Below are 27,319 nucleotides of genomic sequence, written 5' to 3' on the forward strand. Positions count from 1 at the left end.
TACATATGTACTTATATATACCTTTAGCTGTCTACATACGTACATGGCCAATAATGATAAAAATATTAAAACTACTATCTAATAAAAGAGTAATATGCAAATTAACCATCACTCCATCACAAAGATGGCTGTGGACACGGAGCAGGAGCAAGCAAGAGGCTTCTGTTGCCCCGGCGATGGAGGAAGCCAAGATTCCCGCCTGCCCTGCCGGCCTTGAGCTCTGCTCAAGGCTACAAAGTTTCAATTATAGAAGATAAATAAATCCCAGATACCTGCTTCCAGCCCACAGGTGTGGCCAGCCTGGAAACGGCCCTCAGCCCCTCACTCAGGCTGGCCAGGCACCCCAGTATGGACCCTCCTACCCTGAAAGGGCTGTGGCTAGCCTGGAAACGGCCCTCAGCCCCTCACCCAGGCTGGCCAGGCACCCCAGCGGGACCCTCCCACCCTGAAGGGGCTGTGGCCAGCCTGAAAACAGCCATAAGCACCTCACCCAGGCTGGCCAGGCACCCCAGTAGGGTCCCCACCCTGAAGGAAGTGTGGCCAGCCTGAAAACAGCCCTCAGCCCCTCACCCAGGCTGGCCACACACCCATGGGGTGAGGGTCCCCACTGGGGGGCTTGACCAGACTGCAAACAGCCATCATCCCCTCACCCAGGCTGGCCAGGCACCCCAGCGGGACCCCCACCCTGATCCGGGACACCCTTCAGGGCAAACCAGCCATGCACCAGGCCTCTATCCTATATAATAAAAGGGTAATATGCGAATTGACCCTAACAGCAGAATGACTGGGAATGACTGGTCACTATGACACATACTGACCACCAGGGGGCAGACGCTAAATGCAGGAGCTGCCCCTTGGTGGTCAGTGCGCTCTCACAGGGAGAGCTTTGCTCAGCCACAAGCCAGGCTGACAGCTGCCAGCACAGCGGTGGTGGCTGGAGCCTCTCCCGCCTCCTCAGCAGCACTAAGGATGTCTGACTGCAGCTTAGGCCTGCTCCCCGCTGGCAAGTGGACATCCCCTGAGGGCTCCTGGGCTGCCAGAGGGATGTCTGACTGCCAACTTAGGCCCAATCCCCCGGGGAGCGGGCCTAAGCCAGCAGATGGATATCCCCCAACTAGTCCCAGACTGCGAGAGGGCTCAGACCAGGTTGAGGGACCGCCTTCCCCCCCGCCCCCCCGAGTGCATTTTTTAAATTTTTGTGCACCGGGCCTCTAATTATATATATTTGAACACTTATATGATACCATGTGTATTTTTATATAGGTGTTACTCATTTAATATGCATAGCCTATGAAGTAGGTATTATTATTTAATTTTTAAAATGAAGAACTTGAGACAAAGAATTTAATAAATTTATTTGCATTCAGACAGAGTGGACAGTGAGAGAGCCAATTCTGAACTGAAAAAAATACCTTCCCTTCTCTGTTCATTAGACCCCAATAATACTATGCCACTCATTGCAGGTGTTTTACTTATTATTATTATTATTATTATTATTATTATTATCCTAATGTAATTCTGCTATAGCCTCTATTAGGTTATAAGTTTATTGAGAGCAGGGATAATTCTGTTTAATTTATCTCTCTCTAAACCCACAATGCATTCCATTAGGCCCTATCCTTTATCCATATTAACTTTTCCTTTGATTCTAAATATATGGGAATCTGGTCTTATAACTACATGGCTCAAAGTTCAAAGAGCTGAACACTTCTGGAAATACACATCTGGGAATATAACCCTTAGCCTAAGCCTAAAGTCAAAGAACAAAACTGGAGACAAAGGTCAACATTTTGGAGATAGCTGACTACTTATAAACAGAGGGTCCCAATTAATCCTGAATCCCATGAGAAGAATCTGAATGCTAGGGGCCAATGTTGAGCTTGGATAGAGCTGATAATGATGAATTATATAGGTAGTGGCGTAACAGGGCGAGATTGTTCAGTTTCATCTGGGACTATTTATGAGAACCAGATGCAGTCAGAAAAAAAGAGGCAGGATGCAAACACAGACTCGTGGTAGAGGATAGTGAGTCAATAAAAAGGGTAGGAGATACAAATGAAATAACAGATCAAGGTCTCAGAACTGTAACACGTATGCTTTAAAATTTCAATTTATAAAATTATATGTCTTGTATGTATACATATACTTATGTGTGTAATATATACATATACTACATATCTACACTAATAAAAGAGAAAAATGGTAATTGGCGTACGGCGATACCATTTTCATTGGCTAATCAGGGCTATATGCAAATTAACTGCCAACTAAGATTGGCAGTTAACTGCCAACAAGATGGCGGCTAATTTGCATATGTAGGCACAATGCAGGGAGGCGAAAGGGAAAGCAGGAAGAAGCCCCCTGCCACTGACAGTGATCAGAAACCCAGGGGGGAGCTAAGAGCTGGGGGGCAGGGCAAAGGCGGCCCTGGGGCCGCCTTTGCCCTGCCCCTCAGCCATGATCGGAGAATCAGGTGCCTTTGCCGCCCTGGCCAGTGATAGCAGGAAGTAGGGGTGGAGCCAGCGATGGGAGCTGGGCATGGTCGAAGCTGGCAGTCCCAGGAGCTAGGGGTCCCTTGCCTGGGCCTAAATCGAAGCCCACGATCGCGGGCCTGCTGCCACTGCAGGTCCCTGCTGCCTGGGCCGGACGCCTAGGCCAGAGGCGTTAGACCTGGGCAGGGGCGGAGCCTGCAACCGTGGGGAGCTGGGGGTCCCCTGCCCAGGCCTGACACCTCTGCCGGAGGCCTCAGGCCTGGTCAAGGGGCCGATCTGGTGATTGGTGATCGGAGGGTGATGAGGATCAACTCCTCTGGCTGAGGCACCAGGCCTGGGTGGGGGGCGGAGCCAGGGATTGGGGGGATATGATGGTCCCCTTGCCCAGGCCTGAAGCCTGGGTCAGAGGAGTCAGGCTTGGGCGGGGGGTGGAGCAAGCGATCAGAGGGAGATGGGGGTCCCCTGCCCAGGCATGATTCCTGGGCCAGAGACATCAGGCCTGGGCGGGGGCCAGAGCCAGTGATCGGGGGGAAATGGGGGTCCCCTGTCCAAGCCTGACACCTCTGGCGGAGGCGTCAGGCCTGGGCAAGGGGCCGATCAGGCGATCGGAGGGTGATGGGGGTCAACGCCTGAGGGCTCCCAGTATGTGAGAGGGGGCAGGCTGGGCTGAGGGACACTATCCCCTCCCCCCCACACCCAGTGCACGAATTTCGTGCACCGGGCCCCTAGTAAATATAAAATAAACATGGGTAAATAGGAACCTTCTGAAATTTTTAGAATAGAAAAGAATACATATGATTCTAAAGAGCATTTTCTTAAGTGTTCAAAAACAAATCGAGCCCGCAATCTGGGCATGTACCCTGACCGGGAATTGAACTATGGCTTCTTGGTTCATGGGTCTATGCTCAACTACTGAGCCACACCAGCCAGGCTCCAATTTCATTCTTGACATCAAACATTTGGCAAATAGGTCCCCTCGCTGGTTGTGTTCGCTGTAATAAAATATTAGCTTCTTGCCCCGCCAGGTGTGGCTAAGTTGGTTGGGTGTCATCCTATGCACCTAAAGGTTGCTGGTTTGATACCTGGTCAGGGCACAAGCCCAGTTTGCAGGCTAGATCCCCTGTTGGGGCATGCAGGAGACAGCTGATTGATGCTTTTCTTTCTCTCTCTCTCTCTCTCTCTCTCTCTCTCTCTCTCTCTCTCTCTCACCCCCTTCCTCTCTCTCAAAAAAATCAATAAAAAATATATTTTTAAAAGTACTAGTTTCTTTTTTTTCCCCATGAAGTAAACATGTTTTTCTCACAGTAAGTACTTAAATTCAGCCACTTTATATTAATATTAAAGATTATGTGATTATATTTAAATTTGAAACCAGAAAATGTACAAAGCAAACAAGTATGGAATATTTTCAATATAAGGCAACAGCTTTATATTTTAAAAATTCTACTTTATAATATAGTAGTTTATTACTACTAATTAGTTCTGTAAATATCTTTATATGAATTAGATATATACACATTTAAGTAACACTTGATTGTTTATTTCTAAAAGAATCTTTAAAAAAACCACTATATGTCCTTAATATAAATTCTTATGTAAAATAGAGGTGATAAGGAAAACTACAGAAACTATTTAGTGATGTTATGAAAGCAATACTGAAAAGTTGTACAACAATGTGAACTGGACACTTAAAATGGTTAAAATGGTACATTTTATGTTATGTATATTTTACCACAATTTTTTTAAAAATATATTTTATTGATTTTTTTTACAGAGAGGAAGGGAGAGAGATAGAGAGTTAGACACATCGTTGAGCGAGAAACATCGATCAGCTGCCTCCTGCACATCTCCCACTGGGGATGTGCCCGCAACCCAGGTACATGCCCTTGACCGGAATCGAACCTGGGACCTTTCAGTCTGCAGGCCGACGCTCTATCCACTGAGCCAAACCGGTTTCGGCTACCACAATTTTTAAAAGTTTATAAAGCAAAACATAATGTTAACTAAATATTTTATTCCCACAAAAAAGTCACAAGGAATTACCCTTTAGAGGACATTAAAAAATAAAAACACCTTGAAACTCTGAAACCCGAGAGGCACATTCTAAACACAACCTGCCTCCTGCCTGTTTAGTGGAAATATCAAATTATATATGTATGGAATCTTTATCAAAATAGGCTACAAAAATAACAAAGTTTTAACAGGATAAAATTATAGGACTTTATGAGGTCAAGTTATTTTCTATAATATTTAATGTTTATCTTTTAGGTAATATAAATTTCTTTTAATATTGAAAATTGGTTATTTGCATTTCAAAGTTGGATTTCCTTGGTGTACTCAGATTTATAGCTTATATGAAGTGCATGAAAAGTAAAATGAAATTATTTTGTCAACTTTTAATTCTATGAAACAATGACAATTCTAGCTCTTATTTAGTAAAATTTTGGAAGGTAAATCTTTTATTGTATTTTTATCTGAATATATAAATAAAATGTTATGTAGAAAAATGTATCCTACTATAGAGTAGCTGATTAAAGACAATATATATATATTAAATTATCTTTATTGTTGAAAGCATTACAGACATCACCCCTTTTTCCCCCATTGTCTCCTTCCTCCTCACTCTTGCCCTCTCCCCAGGCCTTCACTGCTCTATTGTCTGTGTCTATGGGTTTTGCATATATGCATAAAAATTCTTTGGTTAACCTCCCCTCCCCCCCGCCCCAGTCTGAGAATCCTCAGTCTGTTGGATGCGTCCATGTCTCTAGATCTAAAAACAATCATTAGGACTTAATATGAGGTGACAGGAGATTTGACTTTGGGTGATGGGCATATGGTCCCATATACAGATTTTGTAAATTAGTAATCCACACATGTAACCTATATGTTCATGTAGACTAATGTCACCCCAATAAAATTTAAAGTAATGAAAAATAAATAAATAAGAAAAACAATCTCTAAATAAATGATTTATAATACTTAATATCACTAATAGATATGGTACAAAGTCTTACTGGAAATAAGAGAAAGTAAAAAATCACCAGTTATCAACCTTGGAAACACAATTTTCATCTAAGACAAAATTCTCTATTAAACTAACCAGATTAGGACCACCATGGAGTTGCTCATGCAGAGCCCCATGTCAGGAAACCAGAACCTAACGTTTCTATCCTCAGCTCTCCCAGGAAAGGAAGCCAAGGCCTTGCAATGGGCACTTGCTTCCTCAGCACAAGTTACCTGACTTGCTCCAGCCTTCCCTTTGCTGCACGTAGGAAAGTGGCCCTGCTTTCATCAATTAGCAAGTGCCCAATATCACTTCCTGTTCCTGCTCACTTTGGTCTATAAGAATCTCTTGCCTGTACAGCTCTTCAAAACTCCTTTTTATCTGCTAGATTGGATGCTGCCTGAATCATGAATCACTAAATAAAAAGCCTACTGCATCAGTAAATTGTGGGGAAAAATGTTTATAACTTACTAGAGGCCCGGTGCACAAAAATTTGTGCACTCAGGGGGGATAGGGGGGTTCCCTCAGCCCAGCCTGTGCCCTCTCGCAGTCTGGGACCCCTCGGAAGATAACGACCTGCTGGCTTAGGCCTGCTCCCGGGTGGCAGAGGGAAGGCCTAATCCCTAGGTGCAGCCCCTGGTCGGGCTCAGAGCAGGGCCGATTGGGGAGTTGGGGCGCCGCCCCCTGTCATGCACAGAGCAGGGCGGATCGGGAGGTTGCGATGCCACCCTCAGTCATGCTCAGGGTAAGGCTGATTGAGGGGTTGGGGCACCGCCCCCTGTCACACTCAAGGCAGGGTCGATGGGGAGGTTGCGGCGCCACCCCCTGTCACACACAGAGCAGGGCCCATCAGGGGGTTGGGGAGCTCCCCCATGTCACTCACAGAGCAGGGCCCATCAGAGGGTTGAGGAGCTCCCCCCTGTCACTCACAGAGTAGGGCCGATAGGGGAGTTGGGGCACCGCCTCCTGTCACACACAGAGCAGGGCAGATCAGAGGGTTGGGGTGCCGCCACTGTCACACTCAGGGCAGGGCCAATGGGGAGGTTATGGCTCTACCCCGTCACACACAGAGCAGGGCCCGTGTGTGTGTGTGGGGGGGTGTTGGGGCACCACACCCTGTCACACACAGAGCTGCAGGGTGATCAGGGGGTTGGGGAGCTCCCCCCTATCAGGCACAGAGCAGGGCTGATCAGGAGGTTGGGGCGCCTTCCCCTGTCACAAACAGAGCAGGGCAGATAGAGAGGTTGTGGCCCCGGCCCCTGTCACACACAGAGCTGCAGGGCGATCAGAGGGTTTGGGCGCTGCCCCTTGTCACACTGATCCCGGTGCTGGGAGGCATATTACCCTTTTACTATATAGGATAGAGGCCTGGTGCATGGGTGGGGCTGGCTGGTTTGCCCTGAAGGGTGTCCTGGATCAGGGTGGGGGTCCCCACTGGGGTGCCTGGCCAGCCTGGGTGAGGGGATGATGGCTGTTTGCAGCTGGTCACACACCCTTCAGGGTGGGGGTCCCCACTGGGGTGCCTGGCCAGTCTGGGTGAGGGACTGAGGGCTGTTTTCAGGCTGGGACTGAAGCTCCCAACTGCTCCTTTTTTTTCTTTTTTTTTTTTATTCTGGGCCAGCTTTAGCTCTGAGGCTCCAGCTCTTAGGCATCCGCTGCTGAAAGCAGGTATCTGGTTTGTTTAGGTTCTATAATCGAAACTCTGTTATCAATTCCAGCTCTGAGATCCCGGCTCGCTGAAAGCAGGTTTCTGGGGTTTTGTTTAGCTTCTATATTTGTTACAATGTTTTTTAAACTGCAGGCTCAGAGGCCGGCAAGGCAGGCGGGGAACGTTGGTTTCCTCCATCACTGAAGCAAGCAAGCCTCATGTTAGTTTCAAGCTGCCTGGCTGCCGGCCGCCATCTTGGCTGGCAGTTAATTTGCATATCTCGCTGATTAGCCAATGGGAAGGGTAGCAGTTGTATGCCAATTACCATGTTTCTCTTTTATTAGATAGGATTTCCACTGGAAACAAGTAAAACTTCCTCAGACTCAAATATAGAAGCAAGCTAAATGCATTTAACTTTCAGTAATTGAAGTTAACTCTAACAGTATTTGACTAATGGAGTCATTGGTGCCTATGAAAAGTTTTCAAGCAATATTTCTTAATAAATATGTCCATCAAAATAGATAAGGCAAACTCTTGGGTAACATTTTCCCACAAATAATAGTGACAAATGCAATCTTAGTGACAAAAACCAACTGTCTTCAGATGCAAAATGTCATATTCCACACTCCTTTTGACCTCTCTTTTGATTATAGAACTATTTATAGTGCAATGACTTTCTTGGATAAGCGATGTGACAGATAGCTTTCATTCAACATGTCATCATATACTCACCAAAAAATAAAGCATGATGGTTCGCCCTTTTAGCTTTAGACTTAACTTTTGCAAAAGCATCATGTTTCCCCTCCATTAAAAAGTAATTTCCAATCCCTGCATAAGAATGAAGTTTATTCTGTCTTTCAGTCAGATGATGAATACCTTTAATTAGAAATGCTAATAACTGAGCTTTTCCCCTCAAACCAATTAATTATGCTGACACATAGACACTTCATAACTAAACCTTTTGGCAAAATCTATAGCCAGAATATCTCTATATCCCTTTAGCATATTAGATTGAGAACAGATAAAGAATAATGTGTTTAATATGTGCACAAATGAATCTCCCATCCCCAAATTAAATGCAAACACACACACACACACAGCTCAACTGACTCACTGTATGTGCATGTGTCAGTATATCAGTCATATTGATTGCACATTTTAGTATAATACCTAACATTTGCTTTGCACTCTATGCTTTCTAAACCCCTTGGATATGCATTTTCATTTCCTGACCCAATGAGGAGAGCAATCCTTTGATTTCAAATTTATGCATATTCTTCTTTTATGAGCTATTTTAACGGCAGAAAAGTACAAGGTGTTTGTTTTGCTTCACAAATCAGCGCTCTTTTTAAAATAAAAATAATATTTAATCCAAAGAGAAGAAAGTGTTATAGACGTGGTCTATAAAAACCGCAGCCTGGTGGACTAGCTCACAGGTGGGAAGCAGGGAGCAGTGGCTGACTGGCTTCATATCCCGTTTTCACTGATAAACAGCTGCCAGCCTGACAGGTTGCTTACTTTGCCTAACACTCGGGTTTGGTTTTGGTTTTCTTTTACTCTATACAATTAGAATAATAGTATCTATCTCATTTCCAGGGTTGCTGTGAGATTAAGTATGATAACATAGAACACATTCTGGCGCATACAAGTACTCCGTGTTCACAGAATAAATATCATCTAGAGGTTATGACTTTCCAAGTTGTATGTCTATGTCACATGTCTTCCCTGGAAACTAAACTTTCATATCTAACTGTCCCCCTGACAGCTCCTCTGAATGTCTTATCTCTAAAATATAACAGAGCCAAAAAGTAATTATTGATAATCTGCCCTAAAAATTTTTCTATTGCCATCTCCAAATTTCTCAGGCCGAAAACCTAAGACTCATGCTGATTCATCTCATTTCCTAACGTCCTTTTCCTCCAGTGCTACCATCAAGTCCAATGGGCTCAGCCTTCAAATGGACAAAATGTATAACTACTCCACACCCCTCCTCCTATCACCTGATTTCACACTAGCATCTCTCAGGGACTGCTGGAGCAGCCTTCCAATTCTCTACTCTGTGTCTACCCTTGTTCTCCTCAACTGCCCCAAACAGATCTGTCCAAAATCTCCTGTCACTCCCCTATTCAAAGCCCCCACAAAGCTTCTCCTCACTCTCAGATAAAATTAAAGCTCCTGACCGTGGCTTTGAAGGCCACTGGTCTAGCCTCCGTCTGCCTCTCTTCCTGCCTCCTCCTCTCACTTACTCTCATCCCCCTTGCTGGTCTCTGGACGTGACAAACTCGATCCTACCACAGGCCATTTCATGTGCAATACTCTACCCTGAGCTTCACTGTTCACCTTCTTTACTCTAGTGCTATCGAAACTAACACCCCAACTCCCCACTCTCTAGGGGAATACCCAGAAGGCACTGCTCTGTAAATATCCTCAATACATAACTTGTTATGTATTAATACAGCCCAAAGGGGCACAGAGTCGGACAGACTATAAGAAACTTCACATATAGGGTCTATTCAATTGGCATCATAATTTGATTTTAATAAATGCAGAATGACACCTGGCAGTGACAACTGCCACTACTACCATCTTCCACCTGTAAAGCCTAAGGGATTTTCAATGTCTTTCCCTACTTAGCACTCCAGCTGAACAATGGCTAAACTTAAGCTGATGTACAAAAGGTCAAAACTGAAATTACTGACTCCAATTAATTTGGTGTTCCTTAAAAATATTTTGAAACGTTTATTTATTCATTTGAGGAAAGAAAAATAACTTGAATGTTTTATTCATTAACGCACAAGAAAAAGGGTCTCTTGAAACTGTGCTTTTAGAAATGTGCTCTATGCAGACAGCCAGCAGACCCCGGTGTATAACACAGCACAGGGAAGCGAGAACAGCCGGGAGGCAGAACTCCTGGACACCGTTCTGCCTCTGCCGCTCTCCGGGTCCGCGAGCTCTGGCAAACGGCCTAATTATTCCAGGCCTCCATTCCCTTATCTGCAAAATAAAGGAAATGAACTGGCTTATCGCCAAGAAGTCTTCTGGTTATAAAATCATCATTTTCAGTCAGATTTCTCTAACTTGTAATTTTTTTCCTATGTACTTCTCTTTAAAAATGGCTCCATGTTACACCCTGAATTGTAGCTGTAACTTCCCCCATTGTCCTATCAGCTTGCTTGCTGCTTTCTGCCACAGTCGTTCAGTTCCCTGAAGGAACAGTGGCAGATAATGGCTCACAGATTTTGAATTTACTGGTGAGGGCATAATTACCTTAAGTTAAAAAAAACCAACAAAACAAAAAAACAACAACATCTTTTTCCTAAGAGACCAAGAAGAATTACTTGTATAGATGTCAATGTATTGAAATAGTTTCTTAGACGCCAAATTTGCATAACAAAAATCAAAACAAGTAAAACTTTTCATACTGTGCTTATGTAAAGAGTCTTGGATGCTATATGTAAGCTGTGTGAAGCCAAAAGCACAGAGAGGGCATATTTTGGATAGCTAAATGGGGCTTGGGTATTTGGTAGATATGGGAGGGAAGCAGCACAACACAGAATGAAGACAAGATTGACCTAGAAATGTCTAACAGAGAATAGAACTGAGTAAGAGCCAAAGGTGCAGGGGAGAGTCATGAGAATATAGCCCAAACAGTACTTGAAGCACTTGAAACGGAATTAAAGTCATAAAACGCTTCAATGGTCCTTACATATGACTGCAATTTATCACATCGTACTAACCACCGCAGAGCCTTAAACACTTGAGCTGCTTTTCAAAGCAGAGGTCAGTTTGGATGACCACAACCAATGCAGCAAAAACTTGTGGTATTTGGGCAGCGAGTTTAAAAGGATTGGCATTTTTCCTTTTGGTAGGTCCTGTCCTTTGAAAAGTCTGCCAGCGATGACTATATAACCATAAACTAAATATAAGTATGGTAAATGAATATGAAATAACCGTTGCCTGTAGAAATAACAGGAGATGGTGATTAATTGATAAATAATTATCATAATTTTGCACTCACTGAACCATTCACTCATTCAGCAAATGTTTATTAAGCACCTGCTATAGTGCAGGTTCTCTTTTGGGTGTTTCTGGAAATTCAGTTTTGAACAAGACAGGAGGTTCACATTATATTAGAAGGTTGCTAAATATTGGTGGGGTAAACAAATTATACATATACTATGTCCTATTGTATATAAGCATACATCTTAGGTAGCAATTAGTGTTAGGAGGAAATCACAAGGTAAAGTGATGGAAAGAGGCAATAGAGGGAGAGGGACCATTAGAGTGATAGTAGATAAGTCCTCTCTGAGGAGAAGATATTTTACTTAGCTATAATGACAACTAACCAAGTCATGAAAGTCTCCCCTTAAAATAACAAGACGGCTGGCCATAGAGTAAAGCACACAGCTACAGGTGCAAAGGGCCACAGGCAGGAAAGGCTGGCATTTCTAGAGGCCAGAGGAGTGCACAGAAGCCAGGTCATTTATTGCCCTGGGGTCGCTGGTAAGAAATTTAGGTTTTACTCTTAGAAACCACCTAAGGGTTTTTAAGCAAGTCATGGGGGATGATGATCTAATTTACAGTTTCAAAGCTCTGGAACTGCTTGCTGGAGAAGGTATGGGGGGTGGGGGGTGGGGAGGGATTCAGTTAGGAGGTTATCGCATTAGCCCTGGCCTAGACTCCAGTGGTGGTGGTAGAAAGGAAAAGCGGATACGCTCAGGAATCCTTTTATATGGTTGGAAGCACAGTCTATTCATAAAAGGACTTGCTGAATGTAGGGTACAGAGAAAGAGGAATGAATATGATAACAAAGTTTGCCTTTAGCAATTGTAAAATCGTAGACAGAGGTTATTTGTGGAGGTTAGGGAGGTGGATAGAAGTCCAAAAGTTTTACTTGGCCTTACTAAGTTTCACTCAGCCAGCAGACATATTGACTAATATTAATAACTGCAGTAAGTCATTGCCTTATTTACTCCTGTCAATATGTTTCTCAAGTAGGAATTGGTATTGCCATTCTATAGATATGAACATGAAGGGAACTTGTCCAAGGTCATGTAGCTAGACATGGCAGAGGTGGGATTTGAAACCTATTTTTTTTTAAACGATAAACCTATGTATTTACTTCTAGAATACTCTTCCATTTTGTAAATTAATTCTCTGCAGTAAACGGCTCTGGGTTCCCTGATTATTCCCTGTAACTTACTCTATTAGAAACACTATCTTACTTATTGCACAGATGAGAACATGATGAGAAACAGCCTGTGAAGAGGCTTCTTGGGAACAGAATGCCAAACCACAAGCGATCAGTGCCAGCTTCCCTGACAAGGACCCGAGAGCTGGGTCATCTGCAGTACCTGCCTCACTGCACCAGGTGGAAGCTGTAGCCTCCTAGGAATTTCTACTTGGTACCACCCATATTTCTAGAAGAAATAATAGTAAGTCATATAGAATAATGGCAGACTATCCATACTTTAAACTGTAGTTAAACAAAACAGCTTTAATTGAGTTGTAGTCTCAACTCATTAAGTTGCTGCTTAGTAATTTAATCCCACATGGAAAAAAAATGGTAGAATTATGCTCTGTTCTGGCTTTGTTATTTAGCAAGACAACATTCAGTCCCACACACATAGGATAGTGTGGTCGTAGCTCACTGGAAGCTGGAGTCAGGAGTAGCTAGAGAGTTTCCAGATGTGCTACTCTGGAGCCACGGAGTCAGTAAATAATAATATGATGATAGTGCAATGCTAATATTTTCTCTAAAAAATATTCAAAGATTTAGAGGTTTGCTGATAAAAAATAAAAGAAGCTCCTGCTTCAGTTTCTGCCGTATCAGCAAAGCTGAGCCATCTCTGGCCTGACACCAGGCAAGAATTTGAAAAGAGCAAAGGAAAAGTGATTTGTGAGCTAAGGAATAAAACTGCCAAACATTTTTGTTTAGAGCACTTTGATATTTGCCTGGTTCTTAGAACACTGCAAATTTGAGAATAATGTGGCATCTGGAATCTAAAAGCTGCCATATTTTTTTCTGAATTTTCTCATGTCATCTGCCAATTTGACTTTTAAATCATAGCAGCGAATATGTATTTTACATCCTGTGTTAGAGACTTGGTTTCTGGGATATAAGATGAAACTGCAGATTCTGAAGCCTGATATCTGAAACTCTCACAGCATCCCATAAAGTGGTTATTTATGCTACCAAAGGTATGCAACGGAATTGAACATAAAACCATGGTCACATAGGAGTTTTCATGACTTTAAGATCATCTAGTCCAACTCCCCTCATAATTTCTGGTTGCTTTCTACATGATCCATATTCAATATTAAATATCTTCAGATATTTAATTAAATATTTCACCCCAGTGGCCTCAGAAACACCAGTCCATTTCAGGGCAACTTGGGGGGGGGGCGGGGGAGAAGTACTAATAAAAATCTGTGCTTTGAGACAAAGTTCAACAATGCTCTAGTATCCAGGACTGCCAAAATACTGTGACCTAGCCAGTGCCACAGAATCTCACTCATGCTCCTTGGCACCATATCTAAGTGTGACAAACTTTTAATACCTTTGTTTTATTATAATCTGAATTGTCACTATCCATAACTCATAACTCTCCTATCTCAATCTGTACAAACTTGCTCTTCACATTAATGGCGATGGTCCTTCACAGAAGTTAGAGCTGTACTCCCAATACTTGTCCTTCTATTAAAAAGTCCAGGTCCCCGGTTTTCCTCAGGACCAAGGCTGATGTGATGGCCTCAGGAAGCTGGTTTGCTCCCCGAAGCAGGTCTGGACTCTCACACAGTCTGCACATTTAGACCGATGCTTTGTGGACTTTCCTTGTGAACTTACTCCTAACAGACCGACCCATCCCTGTCTATCACAAGAGAATACTTCTGGCTCTAGGACTTCCAGTTTTCTTCCTTCTGCTTTCCTTTTCCTAGTGAAATGTCTCTTTTGTGTTGTCATGTTGATGGAGAAACAGAATTATAAGTGCTGGTTAAGTGTACTGCTAGCTGGCAAAATCCTCCTTACCCCTAATTGGGCTGACCTACAATTTTCAAAATCTACAGTACCAAGTGTTTTTAAATAATAAACACTTACTATGCAATATGTTCTTTGGAAATGTGAAAAGAAATATCTGACACATAAAAGAAATTCTTAATATCGTAACATATAAGATGAAACTTAAACTGCAATTTTTAAACATGTTTTTTAAACCAATCGGTAATCTTTGAACAAGAATACTTATGTAGTAAGGAACAGGGAAAATATTTCTAAGACTTTTTAAATAGTTAAAGTGTATCAATCACAATTCTTACTAACATCATTGTATGTACTATGTGATAGGCATACTTAACCTTATAATAACCTGCTTTGTAATTACTGTTCTCCCCACATTACTGAGGAAGACACTGAAGTTGACAGAGATGATACCTCTGGTCTGAATCACAAAGACAATTATGACAGAACCAGAATTCAAATCAAGGGTAATTCAAATTCATATCTTTCATCATATTATACAGCCTATTATTGTGTTTGCTTTCCAAATAAAATAATTTTGGAAATAAGTATTTTTTTTCAAATTTTACTTTACCTACACACTAAAACGTCCCATATACCCTGAACTTGGAGTCAGGCATGCTAGGGTCTGAATCCTACTCTGTCGCTTATTAGCTGGGCAAATGACTTGACTGCTCTGAGCTTGGGTTTACTGCAAGTGAAGTGGAACTAAAAATACCTAAGTCTTTGAGATGATGAAGAAATGTAACCTGTAGAAATGGGTTAGTTAGTGCCTGTAAAGCCTGGCGCGCTGTGTGACACAGATGGCCGTATAGCAGAAAAACAACCAATCCCATGTATTTCACAATATCCCCCCCTGGTTGCATAGGCACACAAAAAATTTTTAAAATCTCAGAATTATTTGGTTGAAAACAGGCACTCTTGTCTACATGGTTACATCCTTTCTCCGTCATGGCCTTGACTTAGAATGTCCTAGAGTACAAGGCCTAGAACGGAGAACTTCTGTGCGCTATGCCCTGCCCATCCTGGTCACGCCACTCTGCACCCCTGACTTCCAAAATCACATCCTGCTGCCACCCTGGGATGACCTCACGTGACACACCCTCTGGGCAGCAAGTTTTATCCTGGCTGATGCCTTAGTGAACTCGATTCCTGGTCCTGGTTTCTCCTCCCCCACCTCACCTCCACAAAGCTTCTGGTATTGACCACGTGTTTCCAGTTGTAACTGGAGAGCAAAGCTGAGATTGAGAAGCTTTAGAAATAAAACCTGGATTTTAACTATCTGAATCTCTACCACTTTCTACTCATTTTCATCCCCTGTTCTCCCCAGGTGGCTGGTGAAACACTGGATTGATGTGAGCCATGTGGTAGTGACTGCATTTTTCATGAGAAGGCTGGCCCTTCGTGCCTACCGACCGGGAGGCACATGCTGGCTACACACATAGTGAACCACCTTCCAGGTCAACGTGGGTTAGGTTTTATGTGGTTGCCAGACTACATTCTGTTCATCATTCTTCAGCATTTTATTGTTTGCCTAAACTGTAGTGTGGTCATTCACATACATTACACAATATACAGAGAATATTGCTTTCTTTCATAAACCAATAGTCTCAGAAAATCAAACTCCCAAAAGTAAATGCAAATAATAGATCAGTGGCACTATCATTTGAAGACTTAACATAAATCTATCATTACTCATAATCTCAAAATCGCCTCCTCTTTTATGAGAAGTGGTGAAATTAAACAATATTATACTCTGAAATTGATCACATATAACAAAAATATTAATTCGTTATATTTATAAAAACATTGCAACAACAGTTAAAACATCCCATTTGAAAATTCAAAATTATTGTCCTATATCAGCATCCTATATCCAAAATTGATGTCCTATATCACATCAACCTGAGCATGGAAATATATATATATATATATATATATATATATATATATCTCGATATGTAATTTAATTATATGATATAATTATATATATATGATTTCAGTCATTTGACATTCCAACAAATTTGCCATGTCTTAAAAACAATTTAAACACAATTTAAAAAAAATATGTCAACATTATTAAATTTTTAAATATTAAGTTGTGACCATTTTATAAATAAATGTTACATAAGAATCATATTCCATAATGTATTAATATTTTGGAAATCAATGATTCATTCATTTAATCGTTCATTTATTCAACAAATATTTAAGCAGTACTTACTTTCTTCAAGGCATAAAAATTCTTTGAAACGTTTTAATTGTTTCAGTTTTGATTTAGAAGTGTGTGATATTTATGAACAGAATCAATATATGCAACACAAAATAATGGTAAGCAATAATATTGCTTTTTAAGAATAGATTATGTTTTATGCTATTTGCTCTTCAACTTTATGTAATCCCTACTTCCCACAGGAAAGCTAACATACCACTTTACTCTGCTGACTTGACGAGAACCTGGGCTCTTACTGATACTCTTTGGAGGTCTGTGGGGCTTCATCACATGCCTATTTCAGCTACTTGGAGTTGTGCGGAACCTAAGGACCAATTAAGTAGAACTCTGCACCCACTGTCTTATCTCCATAACCAGTTAGAACCATGTGGCTGCTTTCAAAGCTCAAGTACTTGAAATGCCTCATGGCTCAAGTGGCAGAGTATCCGGGCACCCCCAGCGGCACTAGGGTGGCTGACTGAGCAAGAACACATTTTGTCTTTCAGGAACAGAGCTTTGTTTGTGATGTGCTTAAGCCCTTGCTACTTACATTTAATTTCAAAAAGTGATAAATGTGCTATAGATTGTATAGCTGCAATTGGAGTTCTAAGCATTAGTAAATTTCAGCAAATATGTAACATAATGCTAGACACAAATACTTTCTTTTACTCATATTATGAAGAAATTCTTTACATACGATCAAGGTCAAAACAGACTTACCTGAATCTGTAGCTGTGACAATCAACACAAAGTGCTCCTTGGTCTCACGGTCCAAACTCTGTGTCACTCGAAGTTCCCCACTATCTGAGAGAGTGAAAGCACTGTCTTCATTTCCACCAAACAGGACATAGGAGAGTTTGCTGTTGGAACCTTGGTCATCATCTCTTGCCACCACCTGGGGAGAGCATAACACATGCCATGAATGTCAGTAAATCTAACACAACGCACACCACCAAATAAAATGTAGCATTGAAAATAATGAGACAGAATCACAGGTACCAGCGACTTTTAACCTTTTTCATCTCATGGCACACATAAACCAATTACTAAAATTCTGTGGCACACCAAAAAATAGTTTTTTGCTGATCTGACAAAAAAACATAGGTATAATTTATATTCATTCACATCGGATGGCTATTGCTGTGTTGGCTGTTGTCATTTTTTTGAATTTGACAATCTAAGGGAAATGAGGTCAGTGCCACTGACTAAATAGTCAGGTACTTCATGTTTTAAAAATTCTTGCCACGGCACACCAGTTGAAAATGGCTGACACATACCAATAATAAAAGGTTTCAAAAATAAAGTTTTAAGTTTCAAGTAAAAAATTCAAATGATACATAGTAGTATGTGCCTGGTGTGAAAACAGGCACAAAATCAATTCATAACATTTTTGGAAGGCTTTTCAAAAAATTTTAACAGCAGCTTCATCTCGGTAGTTGGATTTGTAAAGAGGAAAGGGAGAACCATGTTTGCAACCGAGTTTTCAATCTACAAGGAGGTCAATAGGTATAATTTTCATAAACCTTTCAAGATTTGCTATATCTGCAATTAAGCACTTATGGATGAGAACAGGAAGAGGGAGGGGTTGTACGAATGGTATAATGAAATTAGATGTCTTATAGAGAACAGTATTTGTTTAAATATACTGACCTGAAGGATTGTTCTGGGTAGTGTCCCTAAATTCTCAGGGACATGTACGGAATATGGAGATAGCTCAAATATGGGGACAAAATCATTACTATCCAACAGCACAATGCTGACTGTGGCGGTGTCAGTTCTGGGGGTACTGCCCCGATCTGTTGCCTGAACGGTTAAAGAGTAAGTAGGGGTCTTTTCTCTATCCAGTGGCTTAGCCACAGTGATGGCACCTGTGACAGAGTCAATCCGAAACTCCTGATTGGCATTCCCATCAACGATGCCATAGCGAACCTGTCCGTTTGTGCCTTCATCTCCATCTGCTGCGTACACTTGTATTATATCTGTTCCTGTGAGCGTGTTTTCATTCATCTCCACTTGATACAAAGCCTGCGCAAAAACAGGGTTGTTATCATTGATGTCAAGCACCATCACCATGACCTCTGTAGATGAGGAGAGAGACGGGTGACCTTTGTCGGTGGCCACCACGGCTAGAGTATAATTAGAAACTTCTTCTCTGTCCAGTTCTCCAGTGAGCCTCACTTCCCCATCGATGGTCCCAATGCTGAACTTGTTTCCCAAGGGGTTCAGCAGGGTGTACTCAATATAGCTGTTTGGGCCACTGTCCGGGTCCGTTGCTTGAGCTTTGAAAACAATGGTATCAATGGGCGTGTTCTCTGGAATGTATGTCAATTTAGGGGAAAGAAATGCTGGTGGGTTGTCATTCACATCCAGCAAAATAATGGAGACTTGAGCAGTGCTGGTGAACCTGGAGGCCGGAAGCGGTGGCAGGTCATGCACCTGAACAACCAGGTTGTAAAAGGACTGACTTTCCCGATCCAGAGCTTTTAGGACGGTCAGCACACCATTCTTGTCAACTGTAAACTGCCCGAGGCTGTCACCTGAAGCAATGCTATAAGCCAACTGGGAGTTGATGCCTGAAATGAAAGGGAAAAAATTAAATTTTCTTCCATGTGTGCCGATTGCCAACTGAGCTGCACCAAATTTTTTACACTATGAAACTGCGTATTTGATATATGATGCCTCCAACCACACCTTATGGATGATTTAGCTGCAGTTAATTTTCTCTGTCAGTAACACATATTGCATAATTCTTTTCCTGTTAACATCTGATCTAAAAAGATGTTTACAACCTGGCGAACAAATGATATATATACTGTTTGCTATTTACTACGGTGTTGAAATGTTAAATTACACAAGTAAAGAGGAAAAAATATTCCAGAGAGTGTATATTTTTTCTACACATTTCCTTATTTCTGTCACATAATTCCTGAAGGTTGAACATTAACGGTGCCACACTCTATATTATTAGCCCAAAATTTATAACTTCAGTAATTTATGGAGGCCGACACCAATTTTCAGAGGAGGGTAATAAAATTTTCTAATGTATGGCATTAGTCATGGATGCTTTGAGTCTACTTTTACATTTCTTGTCAGACCAATAAATACTTTTTAATTCCTATTAGGCACCTGGCTAATGGCCTTTGTGAAAATAATTCTCTTTCAAATTTTATTATGTACAATTAATGTGTTTTAAAAATATTATTTAAAGGAAATGTCAGCAGTAAAATTATACATGAAAGGCTACACATATAAATGCTCACACTATTATTGGGCTGTATTTACATAGTATTTTATCTATTTTTCCTAGAAACATGTGTTACTTTTTAATTAAAAAATGGTAAGTACTTTTAACAATAAAGATAAATTTTAAAAAATTGATATATAAATCCTCATTTCAGAAACTGATTATAGACATTCTTCTAAAAAAAAGATGATGTGGAGAAGGGACCAAGCTCTTGTTTTAGAAAGTCATTTACAGGTAAATAACAGGTAAGCAGTGAAAACAAAGAAATACAAGATTTCCTGACCCACAGAAGTGTTTTCTTCACTGTCCCAGCATGCCTTTTACATTTTCATCTGTTATCATAAAGATACTGGCATATTGTAGGGTATTAAAAGACTTGCTAAGAAATATATGGTGTACCTAGATAACCCATCCTTAATAAAGATTTTATGTTCTGGGATTTTAAACCAGGAAAATTTTATTGAGTTAATAAATTGCTTACAAATAGCTCCTATATTTCTGAAATTAATTTCAACTATTCAGGGGTCAGAAATGATATTCATTGTTTGCCAAGAGTCTTCTAGAACAATTTGATCATCTTTTTCTCTCCTTTGAAAAATACTTTCTCAGGATTCTATGAATACTTGAGTGACCTTTTTGCCTTTTCTTAAAACTCATCAAGTTCCTCACAAAGGCATGTTTAGTTGAATAGTATTTTTTTTTTTCTACCTGGTAGGGCCTGCCTGTTCTTTGGTAAAAAAAATGCTAAAATTACTCTTTTCCGGTGATTTCATGGTCTCTATCTAATGTGCTTTGTCTATATATTGATGCAGAGAACAAATATTTATGAAGAAACTTTCAGGCACTGGCTTATTCACAAAAATGTCTAAGATAAACAAAGGTTGAGTAGATCTTTGAAAAGGTAGGTTTTCCTCCTCACTGTGAGTTGTGGCTTTTAATCTTTATAGTTTATGACTGCCCACAAGTGAACAAAGCAGAGGTTATAAAGTTCAAAACACTTAAAACGCTGAGGACCAGGACAAATATGAATAAATAAAGCTAATGGAGAACAGTCAATTCAACAACAGGAGATAAAGAAAATTTTAAGATCTGAGTAGAACAAGGTCAACAGCTACTTCAACTCCTCGACTTAGAATTCCACAGGTGTGGGGGGAGAACAGCACCATGATAGAAGGTCCTGCAGGAAGCCACCACTTTCCAGTACTGTCAGGAGAGTGCACCAACGAATGCAGAAAGCCCACGGACCTCGGGCATTAGCAGGGCTGACACTAAGCATCGAGTGTTGAGATAGTGGTGGCTCAAGGCAATTCCCTAACCTGATAACCCTTTTACTGTTTACCAAACTTTACCTTTGATATGTCTGTATGCATTTATTTACTTGTGTATTCAAGTAAATAAAATGTGGACTGGACCAGAGGTCAGTGTGCTCTTCACAAAAGAGACACTCCCTGACCCCTAATGCCTTCTAAATTCATATTTCTTGGATAGCATTTTCATTTGTGCGTCAGCCCCTCCTTCAGATCCTGAACCCTGCCATGCAGGTCACAGCAGGGTCCCCCCCAAAATATTTTCTAAGGATATATATATATTATATATATATATATATATATATTGTTCTATTTATTTTCTCAAAGATATGTATATATATGTATATATTATATATATAGTTAAAATTAATTTGCTTTAATATTAATATATATGTATATATTTAATATATATTTTAAATCCAATTACTCTCTAAGGAAACTTTTTTTTCCATTTCCTATAGCTAAATCTATCAATGAATACTGAATTCTTATTCTTTGAGGCACAATTATATCAAGAAAAAGTTGTGAAAACATCTGGATAAAAATAATACCAACAAGCAGAGATATAAAATTTAGTTCTATGCAAGCCTATAAAATCTTTCATGCCCAAGATCAAAATGAAAAATACCAACAAAATGACACACGGCCCCCAAGTGATGGTCTAGCATGTCTACACGAAATAAATCAACTGGAACGTCCATGTGTATGCTGCTTCCTCGAGTAAACAACTAAATCACAGAGGCAATCAGAGAACCTGATACTGAGATTATATAGCCAAGCAGCAAACAGCAGAACAGCCTCTTTTTTAGGGAAAGAGTTTGGCGGGGGAGGTTGATGGAGTAAGTTTAACTTTAAATAGAATTATGAAAAAGAAAAATTTGATTACATAGTCAAATTCATCATGACAAATACATTAGGTAATACTATTAAAAATAAACGGAGGATAATTATCATTATTTTTGAAAAAATAAATAGAACAATGTAACTACTGCTGCACAAAATATGGCAGCGCCATCACAGAAGCAGGTCTCAGCTCCGGGACTGGACCCTCACTGCCTCCATTGGGCAAGAGAAGCCTCTACACTGACTTTGCTGAAAAGAAAAGGCCTTTCCACTCCTGACAAGTCTACGTGACGCTGGGCATGTGCTCTCCATCCACAAAATTCACGTGGACATATGGAAACTCAAAACTCTCCCTGAACATTTGCAGCATCCGAAAAAGAGCTCAGGCCACTTCTCTCTCTCTCTGCTCTTTGCATCAAATATTAGAATCATGAAACAGTAAATACATTATTTTAAATTCCATAATTTATCCAGAGCACCGAGACTTGAATCTAGTGGGCTTTTACAGCCCACCAGATCCTCAAATGTAAAGCAGTCCAAATTTCTACCATTTGTGTTCAATATTCTGAACTGGTTTGGTTACATGATTCTTTCTGGCAGTTTTATTGTGTATGTGTGGTTGTATTGTGTATTGGGGGATTTTTATTTTTTATTTCAGTCTCACGAATAACTTAGTTCCAGAAAACGTAGCACGTAACTACAGATATATAGTTCTGTTATAAAATGTGTACACGTATTCACAATATGAAAACCATTGACAGGTCAAATGACCTCCACTGGGCAGCATACACATAGAGGTGAATCTATGAGGCAACAATTACAATCATTTTATTCTCAAAATAGCCTATGACTCCCCAAGATTTTGAAGACTATAAGGTTTGTCCCTAAAGTAATACATAATTATCAAAGCCATCATATTTCCATAAAGCTTCAATTTATAATAGTTTGACTCAAAATAGTACTTTTTAAACTGTGTGCATGGAAGCCTTGTGATCAGTACATGCTCTACTTACCTTGTGAAAACAATAAAATATTTGCTTTATTTTTATTAAATGATCATGTAACCTAAAATCTTAACCTCTTGGAGAATTTAGATAATGATAACAAAATATTTTATATTTATTATCATATAAAATGTATTCATCTAAGAAGATGACAATATTACCTCCTCAGGAACATTTTGACAGAGAGTAAAATGAATTTATTAATTTTAGAAAGTCTACGCAATACTGTTTGCAAAATACTTTGAGAACTATTTAATGTAACTGAGTTGGCAATTTTAAGCAAACAAGGTTACCCTTGTACAGTCTTATCATTATCCTTGAAATTCAGAGAGAATAGGAACTGTGTCCTCTATTTTAGGTCAAGGTACAGGAAATTACAGTGATAAAAGTATTCAAAACTAAAACAATGGGGAAATGTAGCTTGAATTTTTTTTTAATCCAACACAATTAAAGGGGGAGGTAGGGGGGAATCTATGAAAAGCAACTTGAAGTCAATGGTTAATGGATGTCTGTGTGTACATGTGCATGGCCTATCCCAGCATATTTTCACAAAGAAAGTTTCTTATTTGTTATTTTCCCAGTTTCCTACATTTTAAGGCATGAGGATAAATGAACTATATCCCAGAAGAGCACACAATCCTATGAAACAGTGGGCCCTCCCTAACCCGTAAGAAATAAATCACCAAGAAACATGGCACAAAATTCTTCACTACAGAACAGAATGGACCAATCAGCCACAAGGACAAATAAGAAAATATTCATATCCAGGGAGCAGGTAAACTAATTAAGGCTATAATAGAGAGATCAGCTTCTAAAATAGAGACTAACCTCACTTGTTTATAAATGTCTATTTGGAGCCGATCCACAGAGTGGGGCTGATGTACAGGAAGGAAGCAGAGTCTGCAGCGTTCCTAGGCCAGGACGGTGCCAACTTAACACTGCACTCGACGAACGGTGGTTATTGTTCGTATGACTAGTAATAGCCGTGGTACCAGTATTACAGCCACTTCTATCATTTCTTTTTCCTTTTTTTCTTTTTACTTTCTATCTTTTATTTCCTATCTTAGATGTAATCATGAGTCCAATATTAATTGTGCTTGAATAAGAGGAGAAAACTTTAAAAAGGACTTCAAACAAATTTTAAAGATTTGTGGATTGAAACATATAAAATACTGATACTTTTTGCCCCCCTACCCTCCATCTCTGTAAAGGACATTTCTAGACACTCCTGAAAGGGAACTAAGTATAGAGCAGAAGGTTGAAACACAGTGATATTCTGCAATTACATAAATCAAGTTAGGGAGAATCAGGAAATTCTAAATTAAGATTGATATGCCTGTGTCACTAGGCAAATCCTCGGGCTAGGGACCTATTTCCTCTTCAAAGGACTGTCCCTTGTTTTCCTTACTGACTGGACATTTAGCTGCATCCAATGCAGGGAAAACAAGGTAACGACTTTCCCAACAATTTAGTTAATGACTGATAACCTGCACAATGTTATCACTAACAATAAGTTATCTGACATATGTCCTTACAAAGCAGGTTTTAGAAGGAAGGCCAGGGGAGTCGTATGTTTTTTTTGTTTTGTTTTGTTTTTAAAAAAAAGCTTATCAAATGCTTTTGTAATGAATAAAAATCAAATACATGGAAAGTCTAGATTTAGCGAAAAATCTCAATTTGATTTTTTAGCCTAAAGCTCTGAGGCTGTCCTTTGAGTCAAAGCATGAAAGCTTGCCCAAATATTATTAGCAGTTTTCAGGTAGAAATACAAAACTAAGCATACATTCCTAAGTAGTTTTTGAAGACTTTGGTTTTACTTTTGCTTCCAAATTTTATTCTTTTTACATTAACATAATATATGTAAGTAACTATTTTTATTTATCTGACAAAAACCTACCAAAATGTTGTTTTATGATTTCTACATTACAAAACTGCAACACTGCCACACTTCTTTAGGGGGCGGGGAAGATAAAGATGATAAAGTTTATAAAACAATAACAATGCATGCTGCCTGTCATAAATAAGAATTTAACTGAAAAATTATTTAACTTGTTCCATCCTCTATAGCTAAATTATAGATCTATTTCTTACCTTTGAACCTATATTCACAAAATGCAATTTTGTGACAGCTGAACAATGTAAATAAATATAACATAAACCCAAAAACATTTTTAATAAAATTTTTAAGTATATAAAACAAAGTACATACCGTCATCTGCGTCGGTAACATTAAACACCAGAACAGTAGATCCTAGAGGTAGATTCTCCATTAAAGATGTGCTATATGAACTCGAGCTGAAAATAGGTGGGTTGTCATTTACATCTAGTATATTGAAATAAACCCTGATGGTAGTAAATTGTCCCCCACCGTCTTCAGCTCGAACAGTGAGGATATAATATTGCTGTGCTTCATAATCTAATATTCGAGTCAAATTAAAGACTCCAGTAACTGGATTCAGGAAAAATATGCCATCTTCATCATCTTCATTCACACTATATGTAATTTCTCCATTCACACCAGAGTCATCATCTGTAGCTAAAATAGCTGCTACCAAAGAACCTATCAAAAAGAATAAACCAACAGTCCACATTAATGGGGCATAGATATTACTAAGAAAATACACACACAAAACCAAAAAGTTATTTGTACAATGGAATATTTTAACTAGAGAATCACTATGAAAATATAATGAACACAACATTCAGCTGATTTCTATGTTAACACTGATACCAACATTCCCAAATATTAACATATGTAATAGTCAATATCCAGTAGATCTTATGTTGCAGTGTAAATATTCTGGGTATTCATGGACACAGGCAGTAGTGTACTGAAGGCCTGGAAAGGGCGGGTGTAGGATGGAGGGAGTCAATGGGGAAAAAAAACCAAAGCTGACATCTGTAATACTTTCAACAAAAAGATAAATTAAAAAAATATTCTGGTACTAATACCATTTCTGACATTTGCTGTCTGGCACTACCAATTCATGACCACATATGGATGAATTTAGGGGACAGGAATGAGACTCATTGCTAGTGTCAGGATTGGGCATTCCGAGAAATAATACAGACGTATGCCAAGGAGGTACCCCTTGACAGCTCAGAGGGCCACTGCTATAATTAAGCAAGGAGTAAATGTGATGGGAGTTTCATGAAGAACAGGCTCATCTTGGGGAGTGAGGGGAAAACTGCCGTGAGGGAGTGAAGAGTCTTCTATAAATGCTTCTTTCCTTGTCAAATGAGTTTCCAAAAATATGCCTTACTAGGCAAACACACTCCAAATGTGACTCAGGATAAAATTTCATTTTTAGGTAAGAATTTCCAATAATGGGAATGAAGCAAACACATAGATACTGCGTACTCAAACTCAACAATCACAGCATCATATGTTCCAAGAGGCAAGACAATAATTCAGGATTCTTATTCTACTCTCTTTATTGAGCACCTGCTACTTTTCAAGCCCCACTTTAGTAAACTCAAATACACATTCTAAATTAACCTTCACCCTAAATCTAATGGGAGTTACTGTTTCCGTTTTACAGCAGGAGGAACTGAAGCTTAGAGAAATGAATTAACTTGTCCTTGGTCACATAACTAGTGAGGGTTAGAACCACTTTTCACAGGTTTCCTTATGCTTTCTCTTTGCTCTTTCTATACACAGCAGCATAATCACAATTGACATTTCTAAAGTGGAAAAACAAAATCGAAAGTGCGGCTGCCCAAAAAATTAATAACCCATGTCACAAATAGTTTTAGAAACAGAAATATCAGTAACTAGTAATCAGATGAAAGACTAACCTCATTTGCTCTGAAAAGTCTAGCAATTTGCTTAGGAATTATAGCAAAGATGGCTAATAAAAAACTTGAAAATCCAGCATATATATTTTTATACCTAGTAGCAGATGATAAAAACTAGTCACTAATGAAGGGCAGTTAAAACACAGTCCATAACTGGAGTCAAATGTGATCCTTGCAAAATATACCTAAGGGCGTGCCCCTACCTGGGGTTGTGTCTTCTGGGATGTCGAAAGAGTACACAGGCCTGGAGAACTTGGGCGAGTGGTCATTCACATCACTGACAGTGATGTTGATTCTCATATCAGAGGACTGGAGACCGTCATCGGCACGGACCAGCAAGGAGTATTTTGAACGGCGTTCTCTGTCCAACCTCTTGGTCGCTATCAGATCTCCGGATTCAGGGTCAATGCGGAAACTGTCATCAGCTCCACTAATGATGGTGTATGTGACGAGAGCATTTGCACCCTAAGAAAGAAAGACCAGCATCTGAACTTTCAGAAGTGGAACAGTTAGGGCACCTCTCCTTAGGCTGAGTATGTGTTTGACAGTGAGAGGCTCTGGACTTAATTTCATACGATGCTATAAGATTTCAAAAGGTACAGGCTAGTGTAGTAAGTTACCTAGCCAGCCTTTCACCATTCACTCATTAAATAATATAGAAAATCTCAATCTTCAGGATTAGTTATATTTTTTAATTTATAAAATATACATGTGGAAACGAGTAAAGCTGTCACTGTAGATGGTGTGCT

At 40.0% G+C, this 27,319-nt stretch overlaps 1 protein-coding gene across 2 annotated transcripts in view; it reads right to left on the reverse strand.

The window, feature by feature from the left end:
* The window catches only part of FAT4 (FAT atypical cadherin 4), a gene marked incomplete at its 5' end in the record, with an annotated part of 155,771 nt that overhangs the window by 42,629 nt on the left and 85,823 nt on the right, over positions 1 to 27,319 (reverse strand). For both annotated transcript variants that reach the window (XM_081093237.1, XM_081093236.1), the window contains 4 exons: positions 17,095 to 17,269; positions 18,025 to 18,947; positions 24,982 to 25,332; positions 26,774 to 27,035. In XM_081093237.1, the coding sequence (XP_080949363.1) occupies positions 17,095 to 17,269; positions 18,025 to 18,947; positions 24,982 to 25,332; positions 26,774 to 27,035 (1,711 nt within the window). The remainder of the gene's footprint in view (positions 1 to 17,094; positions 17,270 to 18,024; positions 18,948 to 24,981; positions 25,333 to 26,773; positions 27,036 to 27,319) is intronic.

This window comes from Myotis nattereri (assembly GCF_964212035.1).
Source record: "Myotis nattereri genome assembly, chromosome: 5".
NCBI classification, from domain to species: domain Eukaryota; kingdom Metazoa; phylum Chordata; class Mammalia; order Chiroptera; family Vespertilionidae; genus Myotis; species Myotis nattereri.